Below are 23733 nucleotides of genomic sequence, written 5' to 3' on the forward strand. Positions count from 1 at the left end.
CACTACACCGTGGTGATATGTCGTGGCGTTAGGTGCGTTTCTTAAAAGGCAAGATGGACTTTTTAATGAGGTTTTAAAAAACAACAGAAACGTACTGACGGAACTGAATTGCTTCTTTGGATGCTTGTTCAAAAGAACAGAACTTCACAGCCACGCATGCTGCACATCAGATCATCCCCAGTGTCAGCAGGTTGAAGGGAAATTATCCAATAAGAATCCTCACCGTTATAAAGAGGCCGTATAATTAATATATCCAACAACATGTGCAGCATTTTCACAGCGTAAACACATCAACAGTCTCCCATTATAATAAGGGAATTCATTTGTGTGTTAGGGACATTGAGACAGCAACATTGAGGACAGATGGCAGACGGACTCGTGGATGGAAAAGATTGTACAAACACGGAAATAGACAGGTGGAGCAGACAGGATGACAGACAGGCAAACACGCGGGCACCAAACCACAGAGAGTGTGGTGTAATAAATACAGAAATAAAGAGGGAAGCCATCATGCTGGGAGACAGCTCTATCACACACACACACACACGTGCACACAAATCATCACAGAGAGAGTGAGAGTGTACAACAGAAAGAGGAGGAGGAGGAGGAGGGCATGGTATGAGGAAGAGTGGGTGAGGGAAAGTGAAACAAGAGTTCAGACAATTGGACGAGGAAGTCGTGATGATGAGTTCTCTCATGGGTGTGGTTGGTGAGCAGTTCACCCCACGTCAGAAGTCGCACACACACACACAGGGGAGGCATTGTGGACGATGAGGCTGCAGATGAATCTCTGGGCGGCGGCACCTCACAGGATGGAGACTAAGGTAAAGCGTAACAGCCTGGACTAAATACCAGAGGGCCGGGGGGTGTTTTGGTGACTGAGAGGAGGAGATTGATGGAGGATGACAAGACCAACGGATGAACAGACAGACAGAGAGAGAGAGTGAGTGAGTGAGTGAGCTGGATGCGACAAACAGGCAGGGGGGTCAGGCCAGGGGAAGGGAGACAGCGAGAGAGACGCCTGTACAGCCCAGGGGAAAGAGGCCTCATCTTGACATATGCTCTGGAGTTAAATGTAGATTGGCAAGACCCGGCTAATCTGAGCTGTCACAGCTCATGACGGCCACAGACACTCACCTGTCACCCTGCTGCGAGCCTGGAGGACGAGCTGCCACCAGGATAGGTCAAAGATCGATTCATTTTGTGCTGGGGGTGGATTTAAACAAGCCACCAGCCCAGACCTCCATCTGTTACCCCACCTGCCTTTGCTGTACCTTGCTTGGCAGTTGTTGTCATTTGCAATGCTAAAAACCACAATATCGTGCAGGTTATTTTTCACATTTCTTTTTTCCATATAGTGTTTCGTTTCAAGCTGGGGTCAGTGTGTTGTGAGGGGGAGGAAGAAGTTTGTTTTTCCACAGTTTTTTGGTGGAGGGAGAATGCTGCTCACCGGCGCAGGATTTCTATTATGTTACAAATAATTGTTTTGACACATCCTCCGATGCTGTTTTTAATTGGTGACAGTGGCGGCTTAAAAAAAAAAAAGGGGGATGAAGTGTGATCAATAGTGCCACAAAGCTCGTAACAGGCTCGTGTGGGAGGATGGCGCTCGCAGTGTGCATCTTCAATCACTCGTTTTTTTTGACAAATCCCCCCAAAAAACAACTACAGTTTCGATATGTTTAAGTTATATGGTTTGACATTCAAAGTGAAAATCGGTTTTCTGTCAGGCTGCGTGTGTGGGTGCCTGCGTGCCCGAGGAGGAAGGAGAAGTGGCCACGTGGCGGTAACCTCAATGAGTGCGTCTTCCTGTCGGCTGGATTTACAGTGAACAAAATGTTCCAGAGTCTTGCTGATTCTTTAATGTGCCAGTGCCAGGCCCTGGATATACAATTATAACATGGCTAAAGAGATTGTGTACAAAGTAGCAGACATTTCTTTTCTGCTCCATCCTCTGCAGCATTTAGATGATCTGTCTTTATTTTGTTCAGTCTTACAGCCACAGTTTGTGTTGAAACTGCAGTCAGAGACATAGATATGACCAGGCCTTCCTCTTTCCACAACGGGATTTCACCTCCTCTTCCTCTTATGTTTTTCTTCCAGATTCATTTGGCTTCCTTGACTGTCTTCCTGTTTGTCATGTTCAAAGGTGAGTACACAAAGTGGCACTAATGACTGGCCTCTGGTCCACAAATCACAATACCAGTGTATACAATCTCCTCTAAAACACACAATCATGTTTGAAAACACTTGGCGTGATATTCAGACTCACCACAAAGACTCTTTAAACCATCTGGATGAACAAATATTCAGTCAGCTGAACAATGAAACACATTTTTCACCTCTTATTTCAAATCAAGACAAAGATGGCAGCCCGCCAGTTACCTGTAGGAAACAGGGTTGCTACTTGGGATGAGAACTGAAAATCGTTGTTATCGTGCAGTGGACAGACACATTTTGTTTAAATCCAGATGGTTGGAGGAGGCTTTGAGGATTCTGAAGATAAACTGTTAAAAAAAGAGGAAAGTGTTTAAGAATAAAAAACTTGTGGGTTTTTCTTTCAGACACACGCTTTACATCTGTGACCTAAACATATGTTATGAGCTTCAAGACGGTTGATGAGACAATAGAAGCTCCAATAGAAAAGAGGCTGTGCACTAGATCGTAACACTGTGGAGTAATTAAACCAATCGTAGTTAAAGTAGAAATTAGGGCTGGGAAATAAAACAATATCAATAATTATCACATTTTTTATCAGCGGCAATACAAGAAAAAATCAGATATATATTGATGTAGTGCTTAAAGGTTGTGTAAATACAGTCTAACGAGGTCAAACACATAATTGGTCCACTTCAGATTTATCAAATGATTTGCTGTTTATCATTAAGAGTTTGAAAAACACAACCTTCACCCAGGAGCAAAAGTCTGAAATAATAAAAAATGTATAACGATGATTAAAGATATCGACTCTTTGTCTTTTCCGTGTCCCCCTGAGGCCAGAGGGCAGAAAATCATCTTTTCTATGTGAGTAGCACAAATAGTGAAGGTCAGTAAAGTTGCCTACCTGACAAGACCAAGTGATGTTCGTTGTGATAAATTTCTTATGAGTTCAATATATCGTTATTTATTTATTTCAAAAGTCACAATCTGTCACTTTAAGCTGCAACTTGGAAACTAGCACCTGGAAATGGAAGCAAACTATTGAGTTCATCATCAACATAAAGTTAAGGGACTTGTTAAAGATCAAATGTCATTTCGAAACAGATACTGCCGAGGCAGGGATATCTCAATGTTCAGTCCCCAGTAAAACCTGAGTTAGACCCAATAACAGCCTGGTAAATGTCCCTTTGACATTAAAAGGGTTCTTTTTTTCCTCCCCCAGAGTCACAGAAAACATTAAACCACTTTTCCACTGGATGGGTAGAACTTTTGGCTATGACTAAATTGATCTTCATATGAAAAATAGGTGGATGTTCCCCTTTAAAGAACTTGAAAGATTTGTCACAAATATTTAACTGTAAGAAAATTCAGTAATATACTTAATATTCATTACATTGTGGGACATTTGGTTCCCTCTCTCTCTGTCACACACACACACACACACACACACTACAGTTGTATATATATATAGATATATATCAGTGACGGAAGTCCAATTTCATCTTATATACATGGGATATAACATTTTAAAGCTGTGACTCTAAACATTATTTTAATAACAGGTTTCAAACAAACCCACACTGGGGCAATACAATTTAAATTAAATAAAAATGTAGAGAACATGTACATAATATATGTGAAGATATATGAGAAGATATTGCAATTAACATATACTTATTTTTGCATATATAGACTGATATTATTTAGTATACGATAGATTTAGTAGGAGGTAGTAGGTATGGTATGCAATATGATATATATATGAATAGGTAAATTACACAGTAGGAGGCATATATATGGAACAATGTAATTGCTATATGTTACACTATTGTGGGTTCATTAAAGTAGTTGGAATCAGAGCATCAGCCTGAGAAAGTGGAGGTTTTATAAAGCTGCAGCATTAATTGGAAGGTGCTGAGTGAGTAGACACACAACGGCCTCACTGTGCCGCCGCCTCACACAACAAACCAGCTCTGTTGTAGCCAGAGGTTTTCCTAAGAGCCACTTCTTTGTGACTGTGCAGCTCACACGACTACGACTGTGACCTGCTCTCCGTGCATCTGCAGGCCTCTCTCTCTCTCTCTCTCTCTCTCTCTCTCTCTCTCTCTCTCTCTCTCTCTCTCTCTCTCTCTCTCTCTCTCTCTCCCCTGCATGGTCAGACGCAGTCTCTGCTCTGGAATCCATCACAGCATTGTTTGAGAAAGTCACTGGGTTAATAAACAAGGCCGTGCATTGTTCCTCCTTTGAGGTGAAGAGTCTGGAGGCCTCGTCGTGAGGCTTCATCACAACTCCCGTTCTTCGTGATTCAAATGTGTCGTTTTTATTTTCCACGCAGTGTCGAGGGCTCAGACTCCATCGGCCGCAGATCAGATGGAGCCTGTGAGCAGCGTCACGGAAAATATGCAAACAGTGGAAACAATTGGTACTGTCCCCATCTATCTATCTATCTATCTGTCTATCTGTCTGTCTGTCTGTCTGTCTGTCTGTCTGTCTGTCTGTCTGCCTGTCTGTCTGTCTGTCTGTCTGTCTGCCTGCCTGCCTGCCTGCCTGTCTGTCTGTCTGTCTGTCTGTCTGTCTGTCTGTCTGTCTGTCTGCCTGCCTGTCTGTCTGTCTGTCTGTCTGTCTGTCTGTCTGTCTGCCTGTCTGTCTGTCTGTCTGTCTGTCTGTCTGTCTGTCTGTCTGCCTGCCTGCCTGTCTGTCTGTCTGTCTGTCTGCCTGTCTGTCTGTCTGTCTGTCTGTCTGCCAGGTTATATTCAGTTGTTTCCTCTGTGTGACAGGAAGTTTAGACCTGAGCAGAGTCACTAGAGATGTCGTCAACTCTTCTCCGAAAACTGAAAGAGCCACAAAACGCCCCGTGAGCACCAGCAGCCCAGCGAACGTCTCCAAGACCTCATCAGGTGGACCCATGTGCCGTGAGCACAGTACATATATTTACATAACATCAGTAAAGTTAATTTAAACTCATGCAATTTTTGTATCTGCTTCCGTCTCTTTAGCGACCACAGAGAAAACACCAAAACCACAACCAGAGCTCACATCCACTCAAGGTAACAGCCCGAGCCTCTCCCTCACTTCTTTAAACACCAGCTGGTGGAGCCATTGAGTTTGACTGGTACATATCAGACTGAGAACACTCCAGTCAACTACAACATCCCCTCACACCAGTATAGCAAAGCCTCCCATCAAGCATGCCGAGAGCTTTAAAACTCATTATAAGCTAATTAGAAAATGTTAAACTCCCTGTCCTTGTTGAGATACAGGGAGGAGTGTTTCTGCAGCGTTTTGCAGCACCCGAGGAAACAGAGAGAGAGAGAGAGAGCGAGACGGAGAGAGACACTGATGTGCTTTAAAAAAAGTCTCAGCCTGAATCTTCTTTGAGAGTCCTCACACTAAAATATTCAGAGATTCAATTAAAAATGGCGTCAAACATAGGAACGCACCTGCAGTTTAACAGGAAGTCATTATGCGTGGACTAGAAAGATAAGAAGTCAAAATGTCCCAGAAAAAATATGTTCCAATATATGAAATTATGCTTTTGCATCATGGAACTGTGCATTATGAATATTACATTTATAAAATATTTGATGAACGGAGTAAAGGAGCAGAGGAAACTAATGTTTTGAATGTCTGTTTCCATTCAGCGTCCACAGCGACATCCACCCGATCCATAACTGAGAAAACCACCACAAAGGACACCCGTCAAGCTGTCGTCTGGGGTAAGTAAAGATGTCCCTGCTCCGTATAGTAACCTTAAATGCCACAGGCGACACCGTTTTATTGTTATCTCGGGGCCGACTGACAGTGTCACTATTCCCCGTCTTCCAAACAAAGAGCACAGTGGTAGAACAGAGCACCTCACTTCCTCTCTTGCCAGCAGATTAATGCTTGATTGTACTCTATGCACGGAGAGATGAGACGTTTGTGTCCTCACGCTGTGCCGTATACTGTAGATATGGCTTTTGATACACCAGCAGCAGCAGCAGCATGTCACAGGGGCCAGTAGCTGTGCCACGCCATCTCTGCCTGTTGTTCCCTGGTGATCCTCGCCCCTGTTTTATTTCCTTTCAGAGGCTTCCTGTGTTCTACAGACGAACCTAATTCACTGCTTTTCTTTCTACTTTTACTTCCTATAGATCCGAAGAGGGACGAGGATTTCACCTATGGTAAGAAGCTTGACTTGACTGTGCTGTTACTTCTGCCAAGGAGGTTATGTTTTCATCTATTAGTTTGTTAGCGAGCAGGATTACTACTTTAATAATGCACTCAGGCCTTGTTTGTTTGTTAGTTTGCATGATTACACAAAAACTTCTTGACGGATTACCATGAAACTCATGGGAGATGGCGGAATGGGTCAAGGAAGAACTGATTTAATTTTCTTGAACATTAGGAGGTTTGATTCAACATTTTCCTTGATTTCTCAAAGAATAATTTATGGATCTTGATTAAAAAATTGGGCATGTTTAGGGATCTAATATATATATTTTTTTGTTAGTTTGCAGGATTACACAAAAAATACTTTGTTTATGTAGGTGTGGGGCTTGACCAAAGGAAGAACTTTTTCTTTTTCTTGAACAGTTATTATTATGTCTTTTTTATTCACTTCACACGCTGAGATACGGCGTTTTTCATGAAATAATTGATGTATCTTGATGAAGAAAATCAGATATGTTTAGGGGACTCATAGTTCTAAGAGTGTGCGATTTAGTGCAGCTCCAGACAAAAAGTCAGATCCCCTGGTTTTAAATGTGGCTTCATGTTGGGACTGCTGGGCCTTGGTGGAGGTGTGCGCTCCGAGTGCCGTTCTAGTTTCTGTTGTTAGTCGTAGCGTCCAGTTGAGTGTTTGATGTGTGTTTCACATGCTCCAGATTACGAGTCCCTGCGCCACGCTGGTCTGGCCATCGCAGGAGTGCTCTTCATCATGGGCATAATGGTCATGAGCTGTAAGTATGACACTGAGAACCACCTCTGTGTTTTGTAATCCCTCGTAATCAAGTGTAATCGTATCCAACCGCCCTTCTCACTCCTTTTCTTCTCTCGAACTGCAGGTGGCAAAGTCTGTCGGCCGCCCAAGTGTCGCAACAGGTCTTCAAAGTAAATATGCACAGTCCTAATCCTGAATGATGTTAAATGCTGAAACACAAAAAGTGGATAATATACAGTCCATTGTGCACGGTGCTTATATCATGCTGCAGTTGAGCGAGTGAAGTAATTTATATCACAGGCTACTGGATGATGTATGGCAAACAATCAGTCACATCAGACACAGGCCATGGTAGCTCAACAGAATGCTGACTAAAACCTCTGTGATGATTAATAGATCAGAAAGATTATGATTGAGCTATTTGTCGAGCAAAAAGCGTAACGGAGCAGCTGCAACAACTGCACAGCACCTCGCTTGTTTTCATAACTGAGGCGCAGTGTTTGATTTGTGTATTTGCTTTCCAGGTCATATCGAGTGGACCAAAGATGAAGAAAGAGGGAGAGCGGGAGAGAGAGAAAGAGAGAAAGAGAGCATGCACACAGTGACACAGAAACCAGTCAGTCCATCAGCGGAAAAACACTCCACCAACACCAATACCCAGCGACATGTGTGTGCATGTGGGCCGAGTGTGTCACAGTGTCACACACACATGAATCACGAGAAAAGGTGGAACCATAACCGGCTTTATCTGTGTCACTTATTTCTTTACTTTGCTCCAAAAAAAAAAAAAAGGTAAAGTGATTATTTATCCTGACAAATAATAAAAAGATGAATCATTATTTTAATCACACCTTCAGCCATGGAGCGGCCTTGTGTCTAATGACCTTTGCATCTTATAGCTGATAACACAGCCATCAGCACCGGCGTCTCACAGCCAGGATTATTATTAAAGGTTATGAAGAATAACCCTGTGGCGTTCCCTTATTTGACATTCTTGCACAACACTGACACACTCTGTTCAGGATCGAAAGTAAAGTGAAGCCGGGTCACTTCTTCTCCCTGCGTACCCTACAATTTCAATCTGAACGGGAAAAAACCTGATGTTTGGTAAGCGGTGTCAAATCCTCTTAGTGGCTCTATGCTTGTAAGTGAATTAAGCCGTAGATTAAACAAGATCCACAGGCGCATTATCTCTGCATCCATATGGCATCAAAACGGTGGAGACAACAAACTGGGAGAAACCGAGCACATTTAATAACAGCTTTAATGGTAAAAATAAACACAATGCAAGTCAGCAAAGCTACATAATAATATTGTAATCGATGTTTTTAATTGCTATCCGAACAAAACCAAAGATATAATTCAACTGTGCAAATGGAATTAATTCATTGATATAAAGTCTCCTGCTGCAATAGTTTTCCGGGTCATGTGTTACATACTGTCAATTATTATATGAGGAAAAACTAACTTGAGTGTCCTTGGCACAAAGAATACATGTGGGTCAATCTGCATAGTGCATATAAACGACCAAATAAAAATTTGTATTTTACATAAAAGGCAAATAACTGAGTCCCACCCACAACTTTCATACACAATGCTTATTAACCAACAGTGAAGACCATGCCCCTTAAACTCAACATTTAAAAAAAAGAACATTTATTTCGCCAAATATAGTTTGGACAAATGCATAGATCAGTAAATCTGATAATTCAATATATTAGATAAAAAGATGGAATCACTGCATATAATCATATTGACAGAAAAAGATATTAAAAAATAAAAACATGACCCTTTCCACTTACGTCACGCTGAGATAGAACTGAAGCTCAATAGTTACATATGATACAGGAGATTTACATGAGTAGTGTCACAGCAGAGAGGTGCAGAGAAGATTTTGGACGAAATACTGTAAAAAAAAAAAAATTCCCACTGGTGTCTGTGCTTCACAAACAACTCACTGCTGCATTCAAATGTCGCACTGGGTCGTGTTGGTCTGACAGAAATATGAGTGAAATTCAAAGTAAAAAATAAGTAAATCTGATTATATAGACATAGAAAACTGAAATGTTTTATATTGTCCAATTGTCCTGCCTTTGAAATGCTGGCACCGATTGTAAGGCTTACCGGCCGACACTATGATTTTGAGAAGTAACACAGTGTAACATCACACGGGGCTCGAAAAAAAAACAGGAAAACAAAAGCATCAACAGGATCTGCCCATCTGCTCGTCTGTGTTCAAATAAACTGGGATGTTTCAGACCTGCAGTCACTGCAAACCCTGATGAAGACGTAACATAATAGTTTTTGGCCTCACGTCTGTCTGGAGTGGAGCCAGCGTTGCCCTGCCCAGTGTTGCTGACTCCACATGAAGCCACAAATGAAAAACTGACGTGTCGAACAGGGGTGTGTCGCCTCCTCCACTTTAAACAGTGAGACCCCCCCCCCCTCTGCATTAGAGCAAACCAGCGCTTTGGGTTCTTAGAGAGAGAGAGAGACAGCTTTTCTGCACAGGCCGTGATTGATTTTCATTTCAATGGAACCAGAGAAGCCATCATGCTCTGAGTGATTGAAACAAAGGCATTGTTGGTATTTACCCAATCACCCCCAACACTTTTATTTGATCTGCAAGATTTGATCCCTCCCTCACACCCAGCTTCTCTCTACCAGTGTGTGAGGCATCAATCTAACCCTCTACAACATTCAGAGCCATTTATAATCTGCGAGACTGAAGTGAAAGACTTTCCAAACCCAAAGGAAGGGCGGAAAAAAGAAAACAATTCATTCACGGCAGCCCATTAATTTGCTGCCTTGCAATAAGGCGTTCACACTGGCTATTTCCACTGGTTTCTTTTTTCCTACAGAGGTTGAGAAGACGGGGAACAGGTTTTTATCTTCCGAGTGCACTGCCTCTCGTTATTCCTAATGGGCCGGGAACAGAAGTCGTCAGACAGGTGAATAGGAGAGTGAAGTGAGCACTGGGCTGGCTTAGTGTGGATTAGCATGGTTTGTCTCACTCAACCACCATTTCACACGTCAGGTCTGTTCCACATGCACCAAATCAAATGCAAATATAGTTTCCAGAGCTGGTGGGAGTAATTTCTTGTATCAGGTAGTAAAAAAAAAAAGAAGGGGGAGCTCTGGCTGTGCGAAATCATCCCTTTTAACAAAAGACGTTTTAAGCCATTTCCACTGGCTTTGATTTGGATTCCTCAAATAGAATCCAATTAGAAGGTTTGAATGTGTTCCCAATGTCCCGGGCTAAACCGCGTGTGTGTGGAGAACAAAATGGCGGGGACACATGTAGACAAAAGTATAGAGTAAAGAAAACATAAAACATTGCATATACATTGATAGGAGGTTGTGTAGGAGTGAGCAATGAACTGAAAGGTGAGAAGCAGGCTGTTGTGCAAAGACGTCCTGAGTCAGAGAGCGGGAGATGACGTTGCACAGTGCATCGCTCCTCTCCTTCCCATGTGTTATATAACTGCTGCTCCGCCAGGAACTAGATGGCCCCTTTGTGTTCCTGCTCTGCGGGCACGGAGTAGATCCTGAAGGGGCAGAAACAGAAGCATGCCATCATTTAGAGATATTATTAGGCTCGTTCTCAGTTTGTTAGCACAGAGACGGAAGACACGAGGAGCTACACCCCCCCCCCCCCCCCCATCACCCCGTGCGTCAGAATTAAGGAAAAACACGTCTGCCTCGTGCTGCACGGCTCCTGACAGGTGCACAGAGACTGCATCCCCTCAAAATACACCTCATCCCCAGGTGGGACTTATAAACCTGGAAAGGCACTGTTGATCCAACAAGCCAGAGGTTGCTGTGTGATTAAGCCTCTTTTCAGTAGAGCGATCAGTCAGCACCAAACACTGCCAGAGCTGACGGCAGCCCTGGGAGGCAGCCAGTAATCCCGTGGAGGAATTTAACCCTTGCAGATTGACTTGGGTGTCTGCTCCACAATGGCGCCCCCCCCGCTGCGGGAGGATCTCCGGGAACTAACTTGAACTGCGTGTGTAACCTCTCTGACCCAACCTGCAGGTCACGTGTGACGGCATGCCAGAACAAAACGTCCTGATTACTGTGCAGACCTCAGCTAACTGTGGTTAAACAAGAACAGCGTCAGAGAGAGCGTCTCTGTATAACTGGTTCAGGCTGTTCTGCTGTCTGATCGGTGTTGGCAGATTGTTGTCATGACGCCAGGATCATGTGTACAGGGTTGTTTGATTCCTGAGTGGAGTCATCTCCTCGGGCTTCGCTGAAGTCCATGAGGTAAGCGTTGGAGCAGGTTAGGTCTTGTCCCAATTCGGTCAAACAGAGCGGCCCTGTCTTATGGCTATTGTTGGATGTCTAAGATGGAAAGGGTTGGAGGAGGGGAATGTTCAGTGGTGGTGGTGGTGGTGGTGTAAGGCCTCAGGCGGTGATGCTAATTGCAATACAAGTCTGGACGGGCTCAGATGGGTGGATGCTGGTTGTGTTTTCAAGGTTTTTTTTTCTTCCAGATTTTGATGTTGACAAGTTGGATGAAGTCAAACAAATGTGCAAGGCAGCAGAAAGGCTGTTACCCATCAGACTGGTTCTGTCACCTGCAGGCTGACTTAGCCTCTAATGGAGCACGCATGTCTTACAGATAACGTATGAGCATTAGCTGTACAGAGAAAGAAAATCTGGTTGGCGGTAAGAGATGAAATAAATATAATAATTAGATGACATATTTCAAATCCAATTAAAAAAAGAACGACAAACAGAAGAAAATGTATAATCAACTTTGTAAGCTTTGAAGTTTGACCTTACCCTTGCTGCCGACTGTTCAAGTGGCGTCTCACCAATATTACAGCTGCGAGGGGGAGAAAAATGGAGAAAGGTCACGGATACGCAAGAGAAAAGTTCCTATTTGTTTAGGTATTAGCAGGTTTACAAGGCACACAGGGTGATTCAGGCCAAGCAATGGATGTCTCTACAGCGGAGCATTTGTCAACTGTGTGAATGAAACAACCATTATTTCACATTTCACTGGCAAAAGACGGAGTACTTACTGATTATTGTTGCAACTGAGAGAGTCAACACAGTCACAGCTACAATGATGATAATCATGGTGAGCTGATCTATAGGATGAAACACACATGGTGTATTGAACAAGGAGTATTAGGGGATACCACTACGATATGAATCCTTCATATTTATTGATCTGTAGTACCAATACTTTCGCTGAATATTGGCATTTATAATAAAATATATGTCTAACCTGATTTGTCTTCTTCACCTTTAGTTTTATCTAAGAGTGAAGTACCACGGAAGGTTGCGTTGTGAATATCTGGAAACCATGCAAAGAGAGAACACAGAGTTATGCCAATTTCAGATGTACATTTCATTTTTCACTACATATTTCAACCACCTAAATTACACTTAAAGTAGCACTTCTACTACAACAGTACCAGCTATGTTTGAGGTTTGAAGTCATTCTCGTTCTACAGTTTGGGAAACATGGTGATCAGCTTTCTCGCTGAGAGTGAGATGAGAGGATTGATACCAGACTGGTGTTTGTAAAATGAATATGAAGCCACAGCCAGCAGCCCAACAACCAACATCTTATTCATTTTTTTTATCTTTCTATTTGAAAAGAGACAATGTGCATTAATCAATAGTCATAAAAATGTAAATGCACCAGAGTTAGCTGATAATTTTCATTGGCAGTCAGTTTGCCAGATGTTGATAGGCATCCCGCAGTGATATCAAATGAACACACTTGTTTGGCTAATCTGTTCAAAAACCACAATATGTGTGTTTTAAATGTTTTTTGTCTGGATTAAATAAACAAGATATAACATTATAATTAGTGAGCTTTAGAGGTGCTGCTAGGTGAATTTTGTTACTTTTTGACAGAGCCAGTTAAGCTGTGACCCCTTTTCCACTCTTTGTTCTGAGCTCAGCTAACTGACTTCCGGCTGTAGCTTCAGATTTACGACACAGACACGAGAGTGGTATTAATTTTCTTATCTGACTCTCAGCAAGAGCGAGAAGAAGCATATTTGCCAAAATGTTGTCCTGCAGGTAATCATCTTGACTTGAGAGTTGTTGACTCATTTAATATTTACTCGAGGAAAAATGACAAACACGTGGAATTAACTTAATGTTAACGTATATTAAGTTGAATTAATGTGTCTGCGTCTTCAGAGGCTTGAGGCTTCAGAGCTGCTTCTCCGAGAACCGTGCGGCTGCAGCCGTGTTCCAAACAGATCTGTGATTCTATCAAATGTCAATCAAAGGGAAGATGAGGAGTGACAGACAGAGGCGTGGAGAGAGAATGAGAATGCCAATGTTGATTAGCTGACCGACAGGATGGTGGAGATGTCGACGTGTTCATTGGCCTTTCGGCAGAATCCGCGGGGCTCCTCCAGGGAGCTAATTGATTCTGTTCGGCGTTTAATGGTTGGGAGGAGGGGCCACAGCCCTTCACACATCTCTGAAACACCCTATACATAATGCTGACTTACTGACAACGTGACAGGGGCCAGAACAGTTCACATACTCTCCTATGAATAGCAGCCATTAATGTGTTTGTGGGTGTGACGCAAACGAATATAGAAAAATCATACTCTGACCTATTCTTGAGAACTCACCCTTTTTCACAGTATAATCTTCGTCGTCCATTTCTGCAAAATAAGACAGAAAAACAAATTAGCCGTCTATGGAACAGAAATGCAGACTCCTTGGTTGTTGAGCATTTTTTGGCAGATCATAATAGTGCAAGACTTCTCCTCCTGGATAAGAGTCAGCATATAGACACCACATTTAATCTTTTAGCAACAGTATTGATTGAGGGTTTTATGAAGTCAGTTTAGGGCCAAGAGGTCTGCAAGCAAAAAATGAACTATAAACAAGAATCAATATTGCACACAGGAAACCATGCACAAGAAATCTAAAGTGTAGGAAAGAACAAAACTGAAAACAAGAAATTACAGCCAGAGTATATATATATATATATAGAGAGAGAGAGAGAGAGAGAGAGAGAGAGAGACCAAAACTGTTAGTTGATGGCAAAACCCAGAAAGAGGAAGGGAAACTATTAAGTAAGAAGTGGGAGAGCTACAAGTGTATTAAATAAAATAGTGCAGCTGCTCAAGCTGAGCACCAGGTCCCCCCCACCCCCCTACCCCCCGCCGGCTGAGTTATATATGTACATCACGTGTTTTGTATTTGACATGAAATCCACAAGGTCATTTCCATGTCTGGTGTGACCCTTGACACGTGATAATCATACCCAACACGTGGCCTGAAGGACCCACTAAGCTCACCCCAAGTTACAACGCAGGCAAAATCTCGAAACTGACGTTATTAGTACAAGAAACGTGTTGAGACAAGCAAGAGGACCTGAGGATGAAAATTACATAATGACGTAATTTCTTTCAAAACAAATGTACTAAATATTTTTCTTTGCTGGTGTTGAGTAAAATTGAGTCCGTTAAGTTAAATAAGATTAGTTTGTATAAATGAATGGTTTTAGCTGCAACACTGTTACAAAAAGTTACATTCCACCTGTGCCAAGCTGAGTGAAAAGCTTCGTAAAGTATTTCTGTCTTTTCCTGGTTCATAAATAAGATGAATCACGTACCGTCATCACCCGATCCCTCTGTCTCTTCTGAAGCCGCTGCAAAAAAGATTAATATTCATTATAATAAGTATTTGGGTTACAGTAAGTTACATGGCATCCTTTAATTTAGTATTTTTCATGCTGCACGTCTCTGGTATGCGTTACAACAACCAAGTAAAGCAATGGGAATATTGTTTGCTAATTGCACTGTGCGTTTTTTCTTTAATTTTATTCTTAGGGTGCCTACACTTTGTCCTCTTTCACTGTAGCACCCTTTCTTTTTTACGTGGCAGTACAATTCTAAAGGGAGTGCATACACTAATCCTGTTGCATGCAGCACAGACGGTGCTCACACACAGGTAGGTGAGAAAAACATGCCAGCGCAGGGACGCGCAGACCCTGATTAGATATTTATCACCTGAAAGCGTCACAGAGATGAGAACATACCAGAAGCGGCTGGCAGCAGCAGCAGCAGACACAGGAACAGCAATCGCATCATCTTCAAATGCTGTGAAGGGGGGAGAGAAGCCAAGTTAAAAATACCTGCTATTAATATTCAGAGCCATTGATGTGTGTGAAATCTTGGTGTTTTGGTTTAAAGATGGGAGTGTGATGGAAAGCAGAAACGCTGTCTATTATTGGGACTTGACTTGAGTTTCAGAATCACATTTGCGAGTCGTTGGAAAACCAGGAACTTTCTGAGCAAACCAGTCCCTGTACCGTTTTAACTGGTTTAGCATGTGCATGCAAATCTAGATTGCAATCTGAGGTGGGCGTCGGCAAGAGGAGGGTGGGTGAATGACTTGTTTCCCATAGTGCTCAGCAGAAAAAAGTGTTGAGATCTCTGTCACCGTCGGCTGGCAACGAGTGTCTATTCAACATTTTCCTCTCACTCCACAGCTCAGGTGCCAGGTCAGGTGTTTCGCAAACAAAAAACATATCCAATAATAATTTCCACAGGTTAAAAAAAAAAAAGAATCAAGTTTATGTTTTTTATTTAAATATTGTGTCCTGCTGAACAATATTGTTGTCAAACTAATTGGTAAAGGAAAAAGCTTTGTTTAACTTACATAAACACACACGCATCTGCCAGCTATATCTTATTTAAGATATCTTGGCTCAGATTCCAGTTTGTGTGTGTCGTTGTTCTTAAGGAAAACAGTCCTAGCTTCCTCATGGCACAGGGCCCAAGACAAACTCTACCTCCGCTCTCAGTGACCACGCTGTAGATGTGAAACGCAGATGTTCATAAGCTGCCAAACAAAGCCCCAGCTGTTTCCAACACAATATGAATGCTGATATTTTTAAAATGGGAAAACATGGGAATGACCTCTCTTCTGGTCCAGGTCCCGGATGATGCCTCATTGGTCAGATTTAGCCACTGGGGCTGGCACGGGCTCAGGAACCAATAGTTATTCAAGCAACGTTTGATAGTGTACACAGAGGGAACTCTCCCATTGACCTTTGTGCCAAACATTGTACTGTAGGCGCCTCTTCATTGTTCGCCATGCTCATTGTGTCCTTGTTTCCTCCATAGTTAATGACTGGGAAAATAACTGGAGTGACCCACGTGGTTAAGGCGCAGGGTTCTCAAACAGGCCTCAGCAGCAAACCTCTAAACACCCACCCTGCAGTTACCGTCACAGTTTCCTACAATTTAAGGAAGCGGATTAAACTCACAATAACCATATTTGGGGAACGAAAAAGGAAGTGGCATTGACATTAGGAACGGAGACACTACTCAACATCAATTTATTCTCATAATAAGGTTTTTGGCAGTTTTAGGAAAGACGACAGCATCAGGAATCTGTCCATAAACAGCAATCTTATCCGTAAAATGCTGCCACGGTTGTTGGCGCTGACGTGGTTCATGCGAGACAAATGTCCACCCTGCCTAGGAAACGAGTGCGGCTCAGTCCACAACAAGATTATCTTCATGGTAAATTAGCATTACATCAACAGCATTAAGAACTATTTTGGTTGGCTATATTGAAAAAAAAAAAAAAGATGTTAATCACACGAGTGAGGCTGATTGAGGAGGGAGTGCAGTGTGGGCTGTTCTGGCCTCCTGAATAGCTGCACTAAATCTCCAAACACAAATAACCTAAGAAGCCGCAAATAAAATCCCCCTCTGTATCCAATTTGCTTTTCAGAGTCACTTTGGGTGAAATAATAAGCTGATCCAATTTGGAAATATTTATCAACCCAGCCCACTGCTTCCACATTAAAATGGCTCCTGACGCCTGTATTAGCTTTTTTTCAGATTGGGTAATGTATTCTTGTACATTTGAATACCAATTGAATTAACGCCAGAGCCCGACATACCAGTTGCCTTCTGGCTGGAGATGTAAAAGATCATAGCCAGTAAATTTAGAAACGTACAAATCACACAACCGGAGAGCATAGTGCTGCAAGAGAGGCATACACTGTGCTGTGGCTCGAGGGTGGAGGAGTCTTGTTTTTGTTCAGTTTTCCCCAGTGCACTTTTCCACTGACAGGGTTAACCCCGAACCTCATTCCAGTCTGGTCAGGCCGGCCCCCGCAGAAAACGCCTAAATCTTGTTTACCAAGTTTAAATGTGAATGCTGAACACCTTCCACCTCCCTCCAATACAATCTACATCAACAAAACACACACACAAACAGAGGTTCGCTGCATGTACATAAACAGACCTGCATGCAGAGACACAGACTACCGCTCTCTTATCTGCTCGCACAGATAACGACCATCTGCTCAACCCCTGTGCACCACTGACAAGACGTTGACACCGGCGATAGGCGCTGCGAACATGCAAAGATATCAGAATTGCTGTAGCCTTCATAAAAACAGATACGAGTTGAGAGAAAGGAGGGAGTAGATAGCAAAGATAAACTCTGATTATTGCGCCGATGTGTCAACACTGAAACAGGCTTGCTCTAAGAAGACTGAGCGCACAACAAGGAGGGAGAGAAGCGGGGACGAGAAAAGCACTCAGATCATTTGTTGTTCATCAATTTTTATAAAAGTGGTAGCTCACTCTGCTCCGATGAAGACAGAAAATAGTCTTATTGAAATGTTTGCTCAACTCTGCCATCTCTACAGTGGCTGTTTATCTAAGTGAGCTGCCAATGGACCGCTACAAAAGTAACAAGGAAAGCAATGATGAAATAAAAACAAAAAACCTGATTGGGAAAAGCAGATTCACAATACCTCAGTCGGTGCCGTGCATGCCAGTGAGCAATCCGCTGCTCACAAACAACCAGTCTGCAAACTGAGTCGTTGTTTCCAGAGCAAATGGGTTGTGAATGACTTGTTGAGCAGAAATAGGCCGAGAGTGAAACAACTCAGAGGATATGAGTGTGTGCGTGTGACAATGACAGCCGTGTTGGGTATCCTGTATTTGTACAAGACTCCCTCTCTCTCGTTCTCGTTCTCGTTCTCTCTCTCTCTCTCTCTCTCTCTTTCTGTTAATAGATACAAGATTGAACATATCTCACGATTGCCTCTGTTTTGACCAAAACACCGCAAATAGCCGGATTCGGAACATACGGCACACTGGGCACGTACACCTCAGATTTACTTCTTTATCAGATGGAGACAAAGCTGCTGTCTCAGACATGCTGAGCTGTCTGACAACGCATCATCTCTCCCTCAACAAACAAGCAAAACAAAACTCAGCGGAGAAGATCACCGCGGATCTGGTGCCATCTCCTTCACCTCTGACACAAGTAACAGCAGCAGAAACTACACTGTTATTTGACTGCAGACTCACATTTAGGTAGTAAATGATGCCACATGTACCCACAGGAAGTGGAACGAGGGGTGCTGCAGTGTGTGCGGATAGGTGGGTAAGTTCTATTCATTTCTGTACCGCACGCTCATCTTCAGGAGGAAGTGTGCAGATTTGAATGGATGTAAAAAAAGGTGTCACACTGACTCACAGTGAAACAAACAGAGCTGCGGCTGTTTAGAGCTGAAATAACTTTCCACACTCTGAAAAGTTACTCACATAGAGTTGGATGAAGTTGGTGAGACAGAAAAAATAAAAGAAACAGGAGGAAATAGAATGAAAAAGCAGCACTGCACAGGATATAGACTGTTTCTCATTATCCAACAAAAACAACCACGGGTAGTAATTGTGTATTACATTACATTTAAAAACACCAATCGATAACCTACCTATGCAAGAGAAAGCCAGTTGTAATGTTCTCCTTTTGAGATGATGAAAGTCTTTTTTCATATAATATCCTCTCTGCCCTGAAACTTGACGCACTCACTCACCAGAGATGAAGGTCAGTGGAGGAGATGAGCCGCCTCGTTCTCAGGAAGAGCTGCTTCTGCTGTGTGCGCCAAATTCTGCTCAACTTTACTCTCACCTACAATAAGAGGGGATTTACAGCCACCTCATTCAGAGCTGAACTGCCCCTCAGCGCTCGCCTGTCAGCGGGAACTACCTCCGTGTGTTTTCTCTGAACTCTGCTCTGATTTCCTGCAAACAATAAGGTTAAAATACTGATGCTGCACAACAACATAAGAGTTAAATAGCCTATATGGGAAGTTGTGTTCATTCAGGTTAAAGTTGAATAATAACTGGTGATTAATTCCCCTATTTTTAATGTGAACTTCCTCACACTTTTGTCACTTGCAAAAAGTCCAGAGTGGACACATGAAAAGTCTGGAACAGCAAAACAATTCCAGTCGTCTATGAAGATATCTGCTGACATTCATTATTTCTTATTTTACTGTGGCCTTAACTCTTTTGTCCCTGTTAGGATCCTGTACACCGATGACTTCCAGTGAACTGACTGACGGATTCTAACCTTGAACTTAATCTGCTCCAACGTTACCATGGTCAAGAGTTAAACTTTAGGTTATTACTGTAGGTTATTACTAAACTCTTTTGTCCATGTCTGGATCATGTATTGATGATTCTGGTTTTCCAGTGATCTGATAGGTCAGTGGTTCCATTGTTTACAGGTTCCAAGCTTTCTGAACCAGCTTCGTACTGAAACTTGAAGAGCTAAACTTGAAGTTATCGTAGCGCAGGCCTCCTGATCGTGCTCCTTTGTTCTTTGTCATGAGGTGTTGTTTAAATCCTCCTGACCCGAAATACTACCGTGGCTGAGAGAGCTCAACGCATTGCAAATGAAAAAATTTGAAAAACCCATGCAAATTAAGAAAACTACTTCATCAATTGGACGACACATGCGCAGTAAAAAGTCACAAATACAAATGCGAAATACAGAAATGCGATGCAAATAGCGAAAACGAAACAAAAAACAACATTTTTCCAGGTATCCCGAAAAAGTGATGAACCTGGCTGTAGTTCAATGCTTTGTGAACTTCCATCCCCACTGGCGAGTAGCAGACTTCAATAACTTCACAAAGCATTGAACGACAGCCGGGTTAATCACTTTTTTGGGTCCCCTGGAAACATTGTCGTTTACGAAATTTGCTGCGGCTTTCTTCATTTCCGTGTGTTGTAACTTTTTGCATCGCATGTGACATCAAAGTGATGAAGCTGTTTTCGCAATTTACATATGTTTTTTCTATTTGTATATGTTTTCTTTATTTGCAGTTCGTTGTGCTCTCTTGGCCACCGGAAAAAAACGTTAATTATTTCTTATTTTACTGTGGCCTTAACTCTTTTGTCCCTGTTAGGATCCTGTAGATTGATGACTTCCAGTGATCTGATTGGTCAGTAGTTGGGCCGTGACAAGTTCTGATTCTTATCTCGAACTTAACCTGCTCCGAAGTTACCATCGTGATTTACCCTGGTTAGAAGTTAACCAGCTTCTGAATGCTGAAGAGTTAAACTTGAAGTGATCTCAATAACTCAATCCTGGCTTCGTAGTGCAGGCCTCCTGATCGCTTTCCTTTGCTCTTTGTTACCGTGCAAATATTGGAAAGAGGTGACGAGGTGTCGTTTCAACGCTCCTGACCCTAAATACTACACCTTTTTTTTTTTTAGAACATCCATGTTTTGTTTTGTTTTTGTCTACATGAAGACACCAACAATGACGTCACAAGCCAAACGCGCAATGGGAACGTCCGAAGATCACCTGGCACCTGCTGTCCACCCCTGACGACGTCATCGGCAAACTTACCAAGTACGGGCGCTGATTGGCTGCTGTCACCACCGCGTTCCTGTGAGCGCGCTGCGTTACTCTATCAATACGTATCGATATTGGCTCTTTCCCCTGTGTTAGTGGAATCTACCAGCTGCAGGGGGGGAAGTTAACGCAGGGTTTTTTTCTCGCTTCTTTTCATGTGACCTGTCTCTTCCGGTGCAGAAATGCGGTTCGTGCTGCTTGTGGCTCCTGGGACTCGGTGAGTGTCGCGGTTCACGAGCCGCTGTCTGCAGGCGTTGGGTCGCAGTTAAATCATCCACATTAAGAGGCAGACTTTGCTCTCTCTCTCACACACACACACTCACTCACTCACTCACTCACACACACACACACACACGCGCGCCTCCTCACCTGCACCTCTCAAGTCTCAACACTTCAGCTGTCCCCCCCCCAGCACTTGTATTTGTCTGGTTCTGAGTGATGACCGAGGTGCGGCTACGTCTCAGTCCGTGGTCACGACAAAAGATAATCTGCGAGCTGTTAAAGGGAATTATTGTCTGTAATTGTCTTCTTGGGGAAACAACTCTGTTGCCTTTTTAATTATGTAATATACACAACTGTACCTGAAGAAGTGAAGCACTACACCAAACATATTTGCTTAAAGTACACAATCCTCTTTTATATATATATATATATATATATATATATATATATATATATATATATATATTTAAATTGTAACTTTTACTACTGTTTACAATGACGACAATGTAAACTTGTGTTTAAAAATCAACCTGACAGAAAGTAAGCAATATTCCTATGCAGATAACTCCCAACACATACATAGGCCGAAAGGTAAACTTACATTGAACTGGGCTGTTGTTTAGGATTGTCTCTGCTGGTCTGTCACTGCTCACACACCAAGATCCTTGTTATCATGGAAACTGCCTGAGTGAGTGTGCACGTTAACACAGGTGTACTCAGTCAGGAACCAGGAACTGTGTCCTCCATTGGCTGCTGAGCTTGTTGAAATCTGACACCGCCGTCTTATCTCTGTTACACAAGTAGTGTAACTGTGCTCACTGGGACACTTCCTCATTGTGCAGTGTGTTAACTGTCATAAAATAATTTGTTTACGTCAAATGCACTTTTCCTGCAGAAACACAATGTTTATGTTGAATTTAAGATTTTATTTATTTATTCTCCTCTGCAGGTCTATGTGGGGTCAGTCCTGGTCGGACGTTTCTGATGATGTTTCCCCCTCATAATGACCCAGCAGCAAATGTTACCCATCAAGTGACGGTCACAGCCACTGGTGTTTGGACCATCGTCCCCGTGAAGGTTCTGGAGACCAGCTTCACGCAGCGCATCTTCCTCTCTGCCAGCCAGTCGAAGACTGTTCACCTGCCATCGTCTGTGGGAATTGCCAGTGATCGCTCCTCCAGTCTCCTCAGTGTGATGTCTACAAAGCCTGTGACAGTCCTCGCCTCATTCTGCACACACACTGGCTGTGACCACAGCTTTCTCCATGACGTGTCCTCCTGGGGGACGCGCTACTATCCCGTCACTCCTCACTTCCCTAACCAGACTGCTGTCAGCCAGATGGTGATCACCAGCGCAGACCACGACACACCAGTGAACATGCTCCTCTCCGGGGATGCTCTCTTTAATGGCAATATGTACCCCAGTGGTAGTGTCCTTAAGTTTAACATGGGGGCGCTGCAGAGCGTTTACATCGAGAGCAACACCAGCCTTTCTGGCTCGGAGTTAAATTCCCAACAAGCTGTAGGTGTTGTAGTTGGTTTAACCTGCTCCAAACAAACAGCTGGGTATAGTTTGTATGGCTTTGCTGAGCTGAAACCCGTCTCTCAGTGGAGTTTGGATTACATTTTCCTTCCCTTTTGTAAACACAGGAATTCGTTCTAGTTTCCTCTTGGCAATAGCTCCTATTAACTCTGATCTGAACGTCACCAGCAGCACCGGACACAAGAATGTCTCTCTTGTTGGTGGCGTTATGAAGGTCATCCCATTTGTGACCTCAGATCAAATCCACATTGCTAGTGACAATGCTCTTCAGCTTATTTACTTCAGTCATGACAGTGGACAGAGGTGTTCAACTCTTACTGTGCTGCCTTCTGCGGAGGATATCTGCCTGTCTGTACCTATATTTGATTCCAGTGATGTGACTCAGCAGGAAGATAACAATGCTCACTCAGGAGATTTGAAGTCTGGCGTTAAATTCTCCCAGAAGGCCCACATCACTCATCAGTCTGATAGTGCACCGCTCCGTCCTCCTCAAGCAGACACAGAAGTGGGCCGTTATCTGAGCGCCATGAACAGACTACATTCTGCAATGTGTGAGAAAAGTATGTATTGAGCCACTTTGTATCATTAACTGCCGGAACATTGATCACTGTGTTAAACTGTTGGAACACTAACCTGTAGATGAGAACGTCTCTTTCTTTTTTTTTTTCATTTCAGCTGCAGCATCTTGTGAAGAGGTGCACTGTGGTCACAAACAGAAGTGCTTTATCAAAGATGGTGAACCATTCTGTTCTCCTTCGAAAACCAAAATATGCTCTGCATGGGGTGACTCTTACTACCGCATGTTTGATGGAAGAGATCTTGTGCTGAGAGGAAACTGTAACTACACGTTAGTTCAGACTACATGTGAAGTCTTAAATACAGCCGTTCCACTGCAGATCAACATTGCCAGAGCACGTTTGAACAGCGCCACTGTCTCTTCCATTCACACAGTGGAGATAAGCATCCAGGGCTTTAATATCTCCATAGTTAAAGGAGACTGAAATCATGTCAGGGTGAGTGCAGTAAACATATTTCAATAAATTGTATATATGTTTGTAGTGGTTTAATGTGCTTATGCTTATACAACTTTGGTCTAGCTTTGCAGTATGACTGGAAGCACCATCTTCAGGTTGGAGTCGGCCCTGAGCTGTATGGAGCTGTGTGCAGCCTGTGTGGAAATGCCAGTCATAGCTCCACAGATGCCTCTA

The 23733-nt window shown here is 43.0% G+C and overlaps 2 protein-coding genes across 6 annotated transcripts; one reads left to right on the forward strand and one right to left on the reverse strand.

Annotated features, from left to right (window-relative positions):
* Window positions 1-647: 647 nt before the first annotated feature.
* Window positions 648-14493, forward strand: fxyd5 (FXYD domain containing ion transport regulator 5). Of its 3 annotated transcripts, XM_034609923.1 has the most exons (11): window positions 648-824; window positions 2104-2149; window positions 4496-4582; window positions 4938-5057; window positions 5157-5207; window positions 5802-5876; window positions 6294-6323; window positions 7026-7100; window positions 7206-7251; window positions 7606-7638; window positions 14064-14493. In XM_034609923.1, the coding sequence occupies exons 1-10, from the start codon at window positions 771-773 to the stop codon at window positions 7628-7630; spliced, it is 609 nt and encodes a 202-aa protein (XP_034465814.1). In that variant the 5' UTR covers window positions 648-770; the 3' UTR covers window positions 7631-7638; window positions 14064-14493. The 3 variants fall into 3 exon arrangements, with proteins under 3 accessions (XP_034465814.1, XP_034465812.1, XP_034465815.1); XM_034609921.1 differs by lacking the exon at window positions 14064-14493 and having other exon boundaries at window positions 653-824; window positions 7606-8632; XM_034609924.1 differs by lacking the exons at window positions 648-824; window positions 14064-14493 and adding an exon at window positions 863-941 and having other exon boundaries at window positions 7606-8632.
* Window positions 9517-21723, reverse strand: si:dkey-262k9.2. Of its 3 annotated transcripts, XM_034609927.1 has the most exons (9): window positions 21585-21665; window positions 18930-18988; window positions 15117-15177; window positions 14691-14726; window positions 13696-13731; window positions 12324-12389; window positions 12115-12183; window positions 11873-11915; window positions 9517-10629 (listed from the first exon to the last, which is right to left on the reverse strand). In XM_034609927.1, exons 3-9 carry the CDS (start codon window positions 15166-15168, stop codon window positions 10584-10586), a joined length of 348 nt encoding a protein of 115 aa, XP_034465818.1. In that variant the 5' UTR covers window positions 15169-15177; window positions 18930-18988; window positions 21585-21665; the 3' UTR covers window positions 9517-10583. The 3 variants fall into 3 exon arrangements, with proteins under 3 accessions (XP_034465818.1, XP_034465816.1, XP_034465817.1); XM_034609925.1 differs by lacking the exon at window positions 18930-18988 and having other exon boundaries at window positions 21585-21723; XM_034609926.1 differs by lacking the exons at window positions 18930-18988; window positions 21585-21665 and adding an exon at window positions 17859-18026.
* Between the last annotated feature and the right edge of the window lie 2010 nt (window positions 21724-23733).

Source organism: Hippoglossus hippoglossus, chromosome 16 (assembly GCF_009819705.1).
Source record: "Hippoglossus hippoglossus isolate fHipHip1 chromosome 16, fHipHip1.pri, whole genome shotgun sequence".
Taxonomy (NCBI): Eukaryota; Metazoa; Chordata; class Actinopteri; order Pleuronectiformes; family Pleuronectidae; genus Hippoglossus; species Hippoglossus hippoglossus.